General features: G+C 45.7%; 1 protein-coding gene across 3 annotated transcripts in view; it reads right to left on the minus strand.

Moving 5' to 3' along the window:
• Positions 1–15,920, minus strand: part of PCSK6 (proprotein convertase subtilisin/kexin type 6) — a 120,685-nt gene that overhangs the window by 25,992 nt on the left and 78,773 nt on the right. For all 3 annotated transcript variants that reach the window (XM_065411497.1, XM_065411496.1, XM_065411498.1), the window contains exons 11-13: positions 13,257–13,374; positions 7,976–8,164; positions 4,953–5,089 (exon numbers count right to left, since the gene is read on the minus strand). In XM_065411497.1, the coding sequence (XP_065267569.1) occupies positions 4,953–5,089; positions 7,976–8,164; positions 13,257–13,374 (444 nt within the window). The remainder of the gene's footprint in view (positions 1–4,952; positions 5,090–7,975; positions 8,165–13,256; positions 13,375–15,920) is intronic.

Below are 15,920 nucleotides of genomic sequence, written 5' to 3' on the forward strand. Positions count from 1 at the left end.
CATGCCAGTCATACATGTTAACGTTTTTAGAAGGTCTCTTTCTATAAGTCTATAATATATAACTAAACTATTGTTGTAGGTAAAGTAAATAAGGTTTTTAAAATGTTTAAGAAGCTTCATTTACAATTAAATTAAAATGCAGAGCCCCCCAGACCGGTGGCCAGGACCCAGGCAGTGTGAGTGCCACTGAAAATCAGCTCGCGTGCCGCCTTCGGCACCTGTGCCATAGGTTGCCTACCCCTGAACTAACATTTCACCTTTCCATTGCACCTTCCACTTCTCAAAGCCCCTTACAAACAAGGATCAGTAAGTCTTCAGACTGCTGCTGTGAGGTGGGTATAAATTCACCCATTTCACAGCTGGTGAAACCGAGGCTCACAGAAGTAAAACATCTAGTCTAGGGACATACGGGAAGGCAGTAGTGGGAACGAGGACCAAAACCCAGGAGTTCTGACTCCCAGCAGAACTGCCAGGAAATGTCACATTTCTAAAATTTGTAAGGTATAAAAGTAGCCAAGAAAGCACAAGCAAGATCATTCAATACAAATCTTTACTAGACCACAGAGCTTCTGGACTAAATTAAGGTAGCAGTTCAAGGCAGCCATGGAATTTTTAATGCGTTAACTCCTGTGTGATAAACTGCAGTTTCACTAGCTGCTTAATAACTGAACTATGGAGAGAGCCATTAACTCTAGAAGCTATAATTGGAGATAAGGAGACTTATTTTTGTCAATGTCTCCAAACACGTGTTAAGATTATTTTTAGGGCTGTTTTCCACAGTCTTCTAAGCAGAGGATTTTTTCTCCTAACATGATTGATTTTTAAAAACAGGACTAAGCAAGCAGCACCATTGGCTTGTAAACAAGACAGTCTGAAGGCACATCAGTAGATTATTCTGGATTTTCTCAGGACAGTGGTAACTTGTATCAAATGGAAGATATACACTATAGAGCTGTGTTTCTCAAACTGGGGTCGCCGCTTGTTTAGGGAAAGCCCCTGGCGGGCCGGGCCGGTTTGTTTACCTGCCCCGTCCACAGGTCCGGCGGATCACGGCTCCCACTGGCCGCGGTTCACTGCTCCGGGCCAATGGGAGCTGCTGGAAGCGGCGCGGGCCGAGAGACGTACTGGCCACTGCTTCCAGCAGCTCCCATTGGCCTGGAGCAGCGAACTGCGGCCAGTGGGAGCCGCGATCGGACGGACCTGCGGACGCGGCAGGTAAACAAACCGGCCCGGCCCACCGGGGGCTTTCCCTAAACAAGCGGCGGCCCCAGTTTGAAAAACACTGCTATAGAGCTGATTAAATGGAATAAATAGGCTCAGGAGTGAATGAGAACAAGTTACAAGGCCGTAAGAAGCAGTAGAAAAGCAGCGGCTCTAGAAGAAGTCTTTTCTACATGCGGAAATTATAACAATTTAATTTAGGGTTAGAGTTGGGTGAAATTTTTCAGTCAAAACCTTTTTCTGGTGAAAAATGCAGACTTGGTGATACCAAAATGCTTCATGAATTTGTGGCAGTTTCACCAAATTGTTTTAGTAGGGGGAAAAAAATGGGAAGGGGAAAAAAAACAAACAAAAAAACCCTTTATAATAAAGAGTTTGTGTTGGGTAGTTCAGGCACCAAATACGGCCACTGAAACAGCTGCATCTAGCACAATCAGAGCCAAATCAGTGGAAAGAGCTCATGAGCCACACATACCTGGCTTCCCAGTGAGGTGCACCAGAAGGCAGGGTTTGTCACCACTCCTGTCTCCAGGCGAGAGTACTATGCCTCAAAGCAAGCCATCCACTTGGCTCTGGGAGCATTTTTAACTGCAGCTGGATGTCAGACCTCAAACTGTGCCTAAACATGAAATGCTCCCAGGCAAAAGGCTTCCTGGACTTCATGTATCAGTTATGGGAGCATGTGGATGCTGGTTATTAGACCAATGGGTGTTTTGTCTGAGGAAGAACTGCGTAGGGTTACCATATTTAAACATTAAAAAAAGAGGACACTCCACGGGGCCCTGGCCCCGCCCCTTCCCCAGCCCCGCCCCTTCCCCGGCCCCGCCCCAACTCCGCCCCTTCCCCAAAGTCCCCGCCCCAACTCCGCCCCCTCCCCTGAGCGCCCCGCATTCCCCCTCCTCCCTCCCAGACACGCGAAACAGCTGCCCGAGCGCTACTGGCTTCACGGTTTGCCGGGCAGCCCCCAGACCTCCAGACCCTGCGCCCCCAGCCGGGCGCTTCCCCAGCACAGCTGGAGCCCGGGAGGGGAAGCGCCCGGCCGGGGGTGCAGGGGCTGGAGGTCTGGGGGCTGCCCGACAAACCGTGAAGCCGGTAGTGCTTGGGCAGCTCCGCTCTTCAGCTGCACAGAGCTGAGGTGTCTGGGGGGAGCTGCAGGCGGATTCCCCCATGGCGGGGGAATCCGCCTGCAGCTCGCAGCTTGCTGGAGCCGCTCTAAGGTAAGCAGGGGACTGGGGCAGGGATGCCGGCAAAACAAAGCTGGGAGTATTTTCCCGGACATGTTCGGCTTTTTGGCAATTCCCCCCGGACGGGGATTTGAGGACAAAAAATCCAGACATGTCCGGGAAAATCCGGACGTATGGTAACCCTAGAACTGCGGGACTTGACCTCTCAGTTCCATTGCTACAGTTTCAGAACAGCTCGGCACCTAACAAGCCAGCTGAAAATCAGGCCACTGGCTTTAGTATCTAAACTGGAGCTGAACTCCCTTGAAATTCTGGCCCCGAATGTGGGTGCTGAACCTCTCTGCAAATTCTAGCCACAGTTGTTATACTTGCAAACCTGCCCCTAAAAGACTCACGGCCATTTAAAATCTATCTATGGTTCTCCCCATCAGTTATCGCTCCCTTCACCACAGTACCTCAGCACCTCACCTTCTGTTACTGTATTCATCTTCACAACACCTTAGGGAAGTATTATTATGCCCATTTTACAGATGGGGAACTGAGGCACAGAGAGACTAAGTGACTTGCCTAAGGTGCAGGAGGTAATTGAACACAGGTCTCTCAACTCCCCAGCTATTGCCCTAACACTAGGACATCCTTCCCCTATTACTGCTGCTTATACCTTCCACTTTATTCTCTTCTAGTTGGGGCTCTAATCTGATGGCTATTTTATTTGCTTTTTCTGCTAATACCAGTTGGGGGGAGGCATCTGAAGCTTGTTGAAAATATCTTCCTTTTTCTGATATATTTTGTATATTTCAACACTTTTCAGTTTCTTGCAATGGTCCGATTTAATATGTTCATTTTTATTCATTGAACAAATATTTTAAAATCCCGTGTAACGCAGTGCCCTAATTAAGGCTAAGATTTAGTCATGGGTATTTTTGGTAAAAGTCATGGACAGGGCACGGGCAATAAATAAAAATTCACGCCCATGACCTGTCCATGATTTTTACCAAAAATACCCCTGAGCAAATCTCTACTTCTGGGCCCCTGCTGCTCTGGGGGTCCCTGCTGGAGGGGGGAGCGGGACCCTGCTCCAGTGCTGGGGGTTGATCCCCCCTGGCCACTATTCCCAGGGAATGCTCTCTGGATGGCCTCCGGGTGCCTCAGCCCACTGCTCTAGCCACCCCAGGACCACTGCTGCCTGGGCAGTCCCCAGGGCACCCCCAGGACCGCTGCTCAGACGTTCCCCAGGGGCACCCCGAGGACCGCTGCTTGGGGCGGTCCCTGGGACCAGCCGCACCAGCCACTGCTCGCGCAGTCCCCAGGACCAGCTGCTTGGGCGGCCCTGAAGTCAGCCACACCAGCTGCTGCGGAAGTCACAGAGGTCGCAGAAAGTCATGGAATCCGTGACTTCCGCAACCTCCGTGAAAGAATCGCAGCCTTACTAATAATTAATCGCTGCTTAATAACAGCACAGCTGCTGAAATATTATTCTCCAATTAGGTCAACATTAACTTGGCTGTACAAATTAATTACTAAATTATTTTAAAAAAAACAACCCAATTTAAGCCTCCATTCCCCTCCTCCAATTCTGTATTTATTACACACTTCATGTCATCATTATGTGATGCCACAGAAGTCCCTTGACAATAGCCTGGTGGCTGTTCCTGGTCTGCCTCGATTCAGATCTCAGTGAAGCAATCTCACTAGGTTTGCGCACTCTGGAACTGCATTTGTTGCTCCAATTGCTAATGCAGTGCACTACCTTGGAGGTAGGTAGCTGGTCGTTCACACATTCCCAGAACACCGGACATTAAATTACAGCTTTTACATTTCTTTGTTTTGAACCATTATATTCTGATTTTGTAACCTTTGTTCTTGGGGTCAGCAAATTCAGTTGCACAGTAATGCTAATTTTACAATTAATTCTTAGATTATCCTTTGATAGACAAGTTTGTCAACCCCTTCAGCATAAAGAATTTCATCAGATGTCATCACATCAAGTCCTACGAGACCTCGAAAGGACATCTAGTCCAGCCCCCTATGCTGCGGCAGGACCAAGTAAACCTAGACCATCCCTGACAGGTATTTGTCTAACCTGTTCTTAAAAGCCTCCAGTGACGGGGATTCTGCAACCTCCCAAGATAACCTGTTCCAGTGCTTAACTATCTTGATAGTTAGAAAATGTTGCCCAATATCTAACTTAATTGTTCCTTGCTGCAAACTAAGGCGATTACTTCTTGTCCTACCCTTGGTGGATGAGCACAATTGATCACCAGGTTTAGGTATAGATGCAGCTACCTAATTTTATGCACCTACATTTGAAACTGTGCTCAATAACATCCTTTGTATTGCAACATTTTCCTTAAGAATCACGGCAAAGTTATACCCGACAAACCCAGCTGAAAGCATAACTCTAGGTGTTCCAGGTAAGCACAAACATTTGCATCACATACGACACGGTCAGTGAATGACCATGATAACTGCACTCTAAGCATCACACCAAATCAGTAGCTCAGATGCTACTGGTGATAATCCAGAAAGACAACAGTGTGTGCTCACCTCGCCTCTCTGGGTTGCGCATGTGGGATGGTGTGTCATGGATCTTCAGAGTCCATTCCCCTTCTGCCTTCTCCCCCCAGCAGTGGACAGTCATGAATTCCCAGTTTTTAAATCCTTCGTTGGAGATATCAAACACTCTGCAATTGAAGAGTAGCGTCAATGCATTACTCAAGACAATTAAACAGGGTGCACTGAGAGGTGCTAAGAGATATGCACCCTAATGGCTTGTCACCGCAGTGCAGACTACCAGGGAGCAAACTGCAGAGTGCGCCGACAGTGCTACGCTCGAACTGCTCCGTGTGGACATGGCTGACGCGAACTAAGAGGTACCTAGCTTGCTGTAACTTAGAGCTGTTTGAAAGAGGACTACGTTAACATGAACTAGGTACTTTTTAGTTGTGCCAGAAGCCTCCACGTGGGGCAGATAGAATGCAACAGTTTGGTGCACTCTGCAATTCACACCTCCGTAGTCTACACTGTGGCACAGCGTAGACATAGCCTAAGTCGGGGGTTCTCAAAGATTTTCAATAGAATGGGCTGCATCTTAACAGCGAGATTGTCTTGTGTGCAACACCCATCCCATTGGTGATGGCACAGGCCACCTCCCCTCCCATCAGGACCCATGTAACATCCCTGTGGCAACTGCAGCACTGGCTGCCATGGAGAAGTAACATTAGGAAAGTATTTCACATATTTTTTGCTATCTTTTAATGCGATTGAGCAGCTAGAATCAAACAGGAGAGCCAACGCTAAGAGACCAGCCACCAGCTTGAGAACCATCGTTCTAATCTCATGCTCGTACATGACTTACAATAAAAATTAACACCGAAGGGCAGAACACAGCATTGTAAAAATAATCTACCCAGGGACTCTGCTGCTAAAATAGCACCTGGTTACAGAGAGAAATTAAGAACCACGGTTTGGAACATTGATCTTTTTGGTAATAATTAAACATCCACCACTGGGTCCGGTTCCGATTCAGGTATTTACACCAAGGCCTTGAGTACTGGACTTGATTAGACAGCTTCTAGATACTATATAGGCCCTGATCCTGCACCAAGAGCCATGAGGACACACCCCACATGCACACATGGAGCCCCACTGAAGTCATTCCCAAGCACACTGTTGGAACTACATTAATAACCATTCTGCAGACATGGTGCAGAGTGCTCTATACAGACAGCATTGCATACAGCTGGGTTTCAATGCAGCAGCTCGCTCGGCGTGTGTGTGGCCAGGGCATCACATTGGAATCAAGTTAATAGTGTATTTACCAAACACTTGAAGACCAAGTATTCATCACACCAGACCTTCAGCCCTGGTAAGTCCCTGGTAATCTCCTATCTCCCACCAAGAGTGTTCCCAGGGAAAGGGAGTGTGGTCCATAGCTCTAACCTACAGCAGAGACTCCAGATGGTAGACAATCTGCCACAGAACTGGAGGGGAAGCAAAATACTCCTATGCACGTTCCCTTTCTCAGCCTTGCCCAGCTGATTATGCAAAACATAGTTGACAAAAACAACACCCAAGGGGCCTGCATAACAAAAAGTATCTTGCTTGCTGCACAGGTGTAGCTTCAATTTAATTATTTAGGAGACTACTCCATCGCATGGACATGCAATGGAATCTAGTAAGCACAGTTCTCTGCTATTTAATCATTGCTTAGAAGTGGGGAGACACTGCCGATTGTGTGAAGCCATCTCTCCTGATTATAGTCAGCTCACCTCTCAGCTGTAAATCCTCCAGTAACATATTCCAACTGTAAACTGAACTATAGGTTCCAGGGAAGAGGGGACAGGGGATACTACAATGGACTAGGAAAGCAGCTTTTATAATGAAGGAATCAGTAGGCAGTCTGGGATTCTTCTAACATCTACAAACACTCCAAAGTTCTCAAGACGATGAAGTTCATCCACACTTACAGCAGGGAGACCAGTATTTGGAAGGCCAAAACTATTACTCAGTTTAGGAATAGAACTACCACCAATTTCTCCACTTCACTTTCATCCCCACCTGCGAGATTTCTGGAACAGCCACTATCTTGTAAAGTAAAGTTCTGTGAAGTAGTTTATAGCTTGCAAAGAAGAGCCATTAGGAATCAAAACTATGGGGTTTTTCTTTTTCTTTTTTCATACATTAAAGAGTTTCATGCTAGAACTGGAACATTTCTTTTGGTAAATAGTAAGTTCGCCAAAAAATGCATTTTCAGTTTTGTGAATTATGGTCAAATTTGGCAAATGGTTTTGGGGAAAAAATATGGGAAATGTTGAAACATTTAATAGAATCATAGAAACGTAGGGCTGGAAGGGACCTCAAGAAGTCCTCAAGTCCAGCCCCCTGCAGTAAGGCAGGACCAAGTAAACTTAGACCATCCCTGTCCTTAAAAACCTCCAATGATGGGGATTCCACAAATTCCCTTGAAAGCCAATTCCGGAGCTTAACTACCCTGATAGTTAGAAAGTTTTTCCTAATATCCCTTACTGTAGATAAATCCATGACGTCTTGTCCTGCCTTCAGCAGACATAGAAAACAGTTGATCACCATCCCTTTATAACAGCCTTTAACATATCTGAAGACTTCTCGGGTTCCCCTTCAGTCTTCTTTTCTCAAGACTAAACACGTCCAGTTTTTTTTTTAACCTTTCCTCATGGGTCAGGTTTTCGAAATCGGTTATAATTTTTGTTGCTCTTTTTTGGACTCTCTTCACTTTGTCTACATCATTCCTAAAGTGTGGGGCTGAGAACTGGACACAGCACTCCAGATGAGGCCTCACCAGTACCGAGTAGGGACAATTACTTTCCATGTCTTGACACTTCTGTTAATGCACCCAGAATGATAATAGCCTTTTTCGCTACTGCATCACGTTTTTGGCTTATATTCAATTTGTGGTCCATTATAAGAGGGAAAAGTCGCCCCTTCTTTTAAAATGACAGTGCACAACATGAAGGTAGCCAGTCCCAGGTTAACCTGGCCCTGCGCCTGCTGCTGCAACTGCATGGCCAGATAGATTCAGCCGTTCTAACCTTCTTGCCAAGAGCTGAGACTCTGTCCCTGAAGGAGAAGTTAAGTTAATCTGCAAGTCTCCACGCCGAGGGTGCTCAATGCTGACTCGCACTATGACGTGCTCCAGGTACACCACGCGCTGGTCGTAGTGGTTGGCGCAGGCGTTGGTCACGGTGGTTGTGCGCACCGTCTGGTCGGCATGGATGTCCCTAGAGGAGAAGCAAGGACAGTTTGCAATGGAAAGGAGAGCAACGTGCTACACAACGAATAGGACAACGGCCATACAGATGGAATCTGCTGGCTGTAATTGATTTGGCCCTGCTGAATTTTACGAGGCCAGTTCTCACTGACGCTTCTTCTCCAAGAGGTGCCCCCACAGGCTGGGCTTTGAGGAGGTCTATGGGCACAAAAGCAATTGACAGCCCTGCAAACAGCCATTACTCCTGTGTCAGTGCTGGAGGAGTCTCCCAAGATCAACTCCAGGAGCGAATAGCAGGTGGATGAAACCACCAATTCCACCTCTTCCAGCAGCACACGGGGATCCCCAAAGAAGTGGGCTCTGCAGTGCAAAAAGGGTTTTTTTTCTGGCTACTCTGTAGAACACTGAGTGGAATCTACAGCACTGGCTCATTCCATAACACATGCCCTAGAGGTGCTGATCACACAAGAACAGCAGTCCCACAACTGCTCTTAGAACCCTGCTTTCCCAATTTAGCCCGGCAGGACTCAATGTTTGCTCATATCAGTTGCTGGATCCTTTACAACTGAGATTTTCAAATTTAAGCGACCACATTCTTACCTACACAAACAATCGCCACCCGTCAAAGGATTAGTTCCCAGTGAACTTCTCAGCCATGTTATTAATGTATAATTTATTGGAGGGAGCAGTTTTTCTATTATTCCCCAAGTTTCCTCTGGGGATACTGCCAAGCATACGCTCCGGATTCTCGCAGGGATTACATAGCGTGACTTTATTTTGCCTTAGTCATAAAAAAATAATCTAAATCATTATAAACAGTGATGTAATTCCCTGGGAGGGTTTGTAAGTATTTGAAAACATTGTTTGCATGCAACAAAGGAGAAGATGCTCCTCTCTCTTCGTGACTTGCTTCAAAAATTCGTAGTCTTGGCTGGTTTAGTGGCTTTGTCAGCTAGTCCTTCTGGTCCAAAGCGACAGTAACATGGACATTTTATCACGGTATTTTACACTGAGAGGCTCTATGTAGAGCCATGGTTATTATATATTAGTTGTATTACTGTAGCACCTAGTCATGGACCAGCACCAGTGCTAGGTGCTGTCCAAACACAGAACAAAAGGACAGTCCCTGTCCCAAAGAGTTTCCCATCTAAGTATAAGACAAGAGTTAAGCCAAGGTTATACCGGGGCCTGGGCTGGCTATTCAGAACATCCCAGCTTTTCTCCAGTCACTCCTTACATCACCCATCATGCCAGAGCCCTCAGGTTGGCTTTGCATCCAGCTCAAAACGGAATTTGACGGCAGACAGATGATACATGAAATCTATTGCTGTGTAGGTGTCTGACACTTATCAGTTCAGTTCTACAACACCCACGTGAAACAGAACCCACCACAGCAGCATCTGGGGAAACGTTTTGGAACGATGTGCAGCCCACTGCAGTTCCACATTATGTTGTACCTGACTAGCTATAAACTGTTTCTATGCAAGATCGGAAAATAAAGCATCTAGCCAGACTAATTTCCAGTCATCTTCAGGGTTCAGAAAAAGTTTATTGGAGTTAGTAATCAGAAACACTGGACACCACCAGGAGGCCAAAACATCTTACTCCTTCCAGACAGACTTCACAAATTACTTAATGCAGCACGAAAATGGCCTGAAGCTCTAGCAAGCCAGGTCTTTTGGGGACATCGCCAGCAAGAGGAATGCTGTGTTTAAACCTCAGGGACTGGGCTACAGAATCTGAATTCAGTTACACCTGACTTCAGGTAGGTAACACGTACAACACTCCCACCAGCTATTAAGACACAGGACCTGGTTCCTCACCAGGTCACTACAGTATTTACACCAGTGATACTTAGGTGCAACTCCAGTGAGTTCAGTAGAGTGAAACTGAAGTAATACAGCAGGGAATCATTCTTTGTAGCTTTATCTTATTTTTCCATCTCTTTCCACATACTCATGCTAAACAAGGAGCCAAAGGGGCTGCTTAATGAAACAAGAATCTGGGAGCACTTCCTTCACTCGCCAACCTCAACTGGCGTTTCCCCAGTTCAACTTCTTTTGTTTTGTTTACTCATTGCTTCCTATTATTTCACAACAAACAGTAACAAATCGATGCTATCTGCATCACAATACATTGGCCTACCCATAACACCAATCTGCTGAAGTGCTCAGTGGTAACCAGATTGTTTTGAACTGTCCTCAAAGATCTCTGACTTATGAGTCACAAACTTTTTATTCATTATTAATTAGTATTATTATTGGGGCCACATTCCTCCTTGGATTGAAATGAGGGTCTGTATCAGATAAATTGTTTTATGAACTTCTTTGGCTACAAATTCAGAACTGCTTTGCAGTCTCTATTTGCTCCAATAAAATAATGCTCTTTTGATTAGCAAATCACTTGTGCTGGAAATGAGGGTGTGTCTTACCAGGAATTTTGATTCTTTAAGAGCCAGATCGACTAATCTGGTCCGACAGATTATTCTGCCCATGGTCGTCATCAGTTCCCACAATGGGAAACACACTGACATGCCTGTTTCCATTTAGGCTGAAACTTTAATGCCTGGGCTGACAGAGATCTCCTGCACCAGAGAAGAGAAGAAAGAATTTCTCCATAAAGGGCCTGATCCAAAACCCATTGAATGGAATTCTTTCTATTGATTTCAACAGACTTTGGATCAGGCCTAAAGAAAGGGGGGGGGAGGGAAAGGTCTACAAAAGACCCGTAATTGCACCTGAGTAGCCATGAACTGGCCTTGAAGACTGTAGAGCACAGAACTAGCCTGCCTTTGACTTCGAAGTCTTTCCACTGTTTGCAGCAAACTCTGAATTAGTGGACACCAGGAAAGCCAGCCCAGATGCCTTCTGGAACATATGCCTGAGTCTAACACAAGTTATTGGATTCAGTACAGGAGTCACAAGATGAAATTCTATGCTCTGGGTTATGCAGGAGGTCAGACTAGATGATAGTGTCCATTCTGGCCTTTAAATCTATTAATCTATGAAAAATACATCTCGCGCAGATGGCCAGCACATGTTGTATGAGAAGTGCTGCTCTAAATGAGGCCCAGTTCTTGGTGTCCCCATCTTAGCACAGAAGAAAGGCTTTCCGGTATGATCAAGACAGCAGTTGTTCCCAGTTTTAATACAGAGGAATTTGAAGGTTTTCCGGATGGTCCTTCATTTCAGGACATTGCCTGCAATGTGTATTGTTCCAGAATCATTCCCCTTGTGTCCAGCTACCCTAATGAAAGATCCCTGGTACGTCAGGGGCCACTCCATCTGGGATAACCCTTCACAGCGGTTTCTCCCTGGGATCGGGAGACATGGCAAATCATAACTGAGGCACAAGGGAATAAAAACTCTATGCAAAACAGACAGTTTGCATACATCAACTGCTGGGCTTCTGTTTGGAAGAGAGGAATTTGAGTCAAGCTGCTAGAGGATGGTCTCATTAATAGCATCATTTCAAACAAATTCAAATCAAAGTATCATCAGACATTTGCACAATAAACTAGGCTCAGAACTGGCATGTATCTAGTGTATCTTATCTCCTGCGTCTTGCCATCAGCCTATACGCTGCATCTGTAGCCGCACTAAGATGAATTGCTGCAAAAGCTTCTAACAACAAGTTATGGGGATTTCAGAAACAAAAAACGGACCCTCTCCCCTTGCCTCAGCATTTCTGACAGTGCTTCAAATCTCTGCTTCTTTGGTGCAAATCAAAAAAGAGACAAGGCCACTGGAATTCTCGGGATCTTTGTTCGCCAACACAAACCTGGCTTCATTTTCTAAATCAGGGAGTACCCTTATTTTTTGCACAACTGGACCAAATCGCCAGGCTCAGGTGACCGCTGGCCCAGCCACAGACCTCCTTGCCTCTCCTTCTTCCCTTGAGGTCAGCAACTTCCTCACTTCCCTATCCACAGGCCATCCTTAAGGGCCTGACCCTGCAAACATGCCCAGGAGTAGCATTTGCTCCCCTTTGTAAGCCCGGTAAGAAATGCTGGCTGGCTTGGGCCCTAGCGTAGGGGCATCTACGGTGTTCAGAAAAAGCACTAAATACCACAAGGCTCGCCAGAAGACTGCCAGAGTGGGCGACACTGTTTAGAAAAGTAAACGGCAGAGGAAAGCAGAAAGTCATTGTCTTCTGAACAGAGTGAGAATCGCAGCTTCTGTTTAAAAAGGAAAATACACATCTAGTCCTTGTGGCTGCAGAGAAAAGCTTGAAAACGTGATCCCTACAGGTTCTGAAATCAAAAGAACCCAGTGTGCGTTATTTGTTCAGAAATCAGGAGGCAGGCCTCCCAAAATCACGCAACTGGTTTAAAAATCATGAGATTAAAAATAAATGGTGGGTTCTTATTGTTTGCCTTCTGGTTTCTGAGCCTTGATGGGGCACTTGCTCCGCATTTCCAAGCCTCTCTTTGCAACCATGAGGGCTAGAAACTTACTCTTAAAACAAAGAAACAAAAGCAAACAAAACCCCTGAAGTTCTCGTGCCTTCGTAATTCTCCAGAAGCTGGGGTTTTCAGAAAAACACCAATTATCACAAGACTCATGATAAATCTATGAGAGTTGGCCACCATGAATACTTCAAACACCACGCAGACAGCAGGTGACGCTCACCCACATCAAAACAGAGTTCAAACCCAACTCCAAGAGCGTAGTTACTCACCCCTCTACACACATGCACTAGGCAGGCCATTCGTCCAGTTTTAAGCTGGACGGGTCTGCTTTTCTAAGGGTTGTCCCCTATCCGGCACAGAGACAAAATCAGACATGGTGTTGTCCGGTATTGGACAGCGTGTGCGCAAGGGGCATGAAGCAGCACACTCTTCAAAATGGCTTCCCCGGGCGGTGTGACCTTGCCCACACAATGCGTGTGAGATCCAGCCAGCAGGGACGTGGTCCTGCCACAGAGTCTAATGTACCTCAATGCATGGTGCTTGATAGCAGAGCACATTAACAGGTAAGTACGAGTAACTGTAACAGAAAGTGATTATTTATGATGGAGGTTACACATTGTCTCCCCAAGCTAGAATATTTATGCCATCACATAGTCCTGGTGCTGGGGGACATATACAAGTTAACACTCACCTGGGTGTCCTATCTGAGCTTCCAATGCAGACGTGCTGGGTGGGTGCTTTTTTCCATTTCTTAGCTTCCATTACAATAGCTTCTGCATTAACCAGACCATATCCATATAGATGGCTAACTGAAAAGACAGAAGACTCAGAAATCTACTTGCTTAAAGATATTAACAGCGTTTAAAAGTCACTTATGGGGGGAAAATGTTTAAGTTTGGCGCTTGATTTCTCAGAGGGGAAAAAAATACTAAATATGGAAAAAATGATCCAAATTTCACCTTTTCCTGTGGCACAGGCTCTACGGGCTTAGGGAAACTCTTCTCATTAGAATCCCATCACCAACCTGGAAGACTCTGTTAAACTTTCTGTGGTACTCCTCACTGTCTACCCAGCTCAAAAGATACAGGAGGAAGCCGTCTGCTGTCTATTTCAATGTGGGCACTGGGGGACTGGTACTACAGGCTTTCCCATGATCTCGTTCAACCAGAGGCGACAGATGTAGCTAGTGGTTGTGGTCACTACAAAATCTATCCAGGTATTTATAAAGTACCCGTCACTGTGGTGGCTGGGTATCTCACAAACATTAATGAATGTCTGTATCTATCCCCACAACACCCCTGTGAGGTAGGGAAATGCTAATAACCCCAGGCACAAGGAAATTAAGTGACCTGCTGCAAGTTACACACCTAAGCTGTGGCAGATCCATGACTCGAATGCAGTCAGATACCTGACCCGCTCAACCATCCTTCCAAATGGTCTTTCTTCAGTGGTTCTACAGCACAACATTTAATAAGGGCCTAGGCAGAGTTTTCTTTTAATCTTTGTTTTCAGCTGTGACGCCCTATCTGATCAGGCAAAAGCTGAAGGCATCAAGTTTTTGGACTGAATTAGCACGATGGTTTACTGAGAGCTATTCATTCTCCAAACTCTGTATTTTCACATCCCTTGGCACACACCAGCCACTGTTAAACACAAAAGCCAGCAGATGCTCGAGTGGCACAGCCCCGGAATATCCGTTGATAAACAAGCTTTTGCAAAGGTTATCAAACTGCAAATTATCCACTAACATTGACAATTGTCCAGTCAACCAGTGGTGAGAACAATAAAAACAGCTGCTTAAAACGGCAGAGGGAGCCCTTCCAATGCAAACACTCTTGGGAATATTGATCTGTACTGGCACTTGTGATGCCTATTTGTTATGGGAACATTCTTGCAAATAAAAACTTCTGTATTCAAACATTTGCAAAGGTACCATAAAGGCCAGCAAAGTGAATCTGCAGGTTTTCATTGCAAGAATCTTTTGCTGCTTTTGCTAACGCTAAGTATGAGATGCTCAGTGCACTTCAGTGGGTTCCAACTATTATTATTTATTTAGACTGTGGAAGCTCTCAGAGGTGCCAGCCAGAATCAGGGCCTGCAGTGAAAGGTGTTGAACAAACCCTCAGGAGATTACACTCAAAAAAGGCTCCTAAAATCCTTTCATACATAAAGAATCTCAGCATGAAGTGAAGTGGCAACGAAGACAAGCATTAGCAGCACAAAGAACTGTCCCACTATATGTACCGTATCTACGAGCCGTGCTACTGAGAGGTTAATAAGCAGACTTCCCACTATATTTCTTTGGGCCAGGTTCAATAACAATTCCACTCGTCTCCTACACTGCAGAGTTTTAAGAAAAAGTTGTTGTTGAAGTTGGACAGAATGTAGATTGGATTCAACTCTAATCCTCCCTCTTAGGGCACGTCTTCACTACCCGCTGGATCGGCGGGTAGCAATCGATCTATTGGGGATCGACTTATCGCATCTACTGAAGACGCGATAAAATCGATCCCTGATCACTCTGCCGTTGACTCCGGAAATCCACCGCGGCAAGAGGCGGAAGCGGAGTCGACGGCGGAGCGGCAGCGGTCGACTCGCCACCGTCCTCACAGCCAGGTAAGTCGACCTAAAATACGCGTATCTTAGGTTGACCCCCCCCCCCCCCCCCCCCGTAGTGTAGACCTAGCCTCAGAGGTGGCTACAGTTAATCACACTATGCCAGTGTTATGAAGCCAGGATTATGCTACAGCCATTATCCTGAGTGAGTAATGAAACTCAGAGGAGTGTAAGTGTGCTCGATCCATTTTCCATCATTAGTTGACATGCCTATTTTAGAAACAGCCCCAAATCCTTTCCTCATGTGCTTTAGACTCCCACTGGCATTAACTGGAATGACACCAATGTTTTGAGGGCAGAGGAGAACTGCAACTCCTCTCCGTGTGTACTCTACATATATACAGTGTTTCTGAGGTCACTATGTTCTTGTTAGTGTGTGTCACACACATACCCAAACTGATTTTCCATTTGATAAAGCCGTGCCCCACAAAGCCTCAAAGGGTAAAGTGCCAACAACTCTCCCAAAGGATCTCTACTGCGAGTGCATTGACAGTGACATAAATGACACTGCTAGCCACCTTATTCTCCATACATAGAGTTCTGCACTGGTTTCTCTATATCCATTTTACTCCTGGGAGGAATTCTGTGCCAAAAAATTCAAAATTCTGCACGCAATATTTTAAAATTCTGCAAATGTTATTTGTCAAAATAACGCTATATAATCACACCAGTTTCAATTATTTTGGTAATTTATTTCAAAATACCTGTCAGCAACTATGTCTGTAACAATACAGACAAC

The sequence above is a fragment of the Emys orbicularis genome, chromosome 10 (assembly GCF_028017835.1).
Source record: "Emys orbicularis isolate rEmyOrb1 chromosome 10, rEmyOrb1.hap1, whole genome shotgun sequence".
In the NCBI taxonomy this organism is placed as follows: Eukaryota; Metazoa; Chordata; order Testudines; family Emydidae; genus Emys; species Emys orbicularis.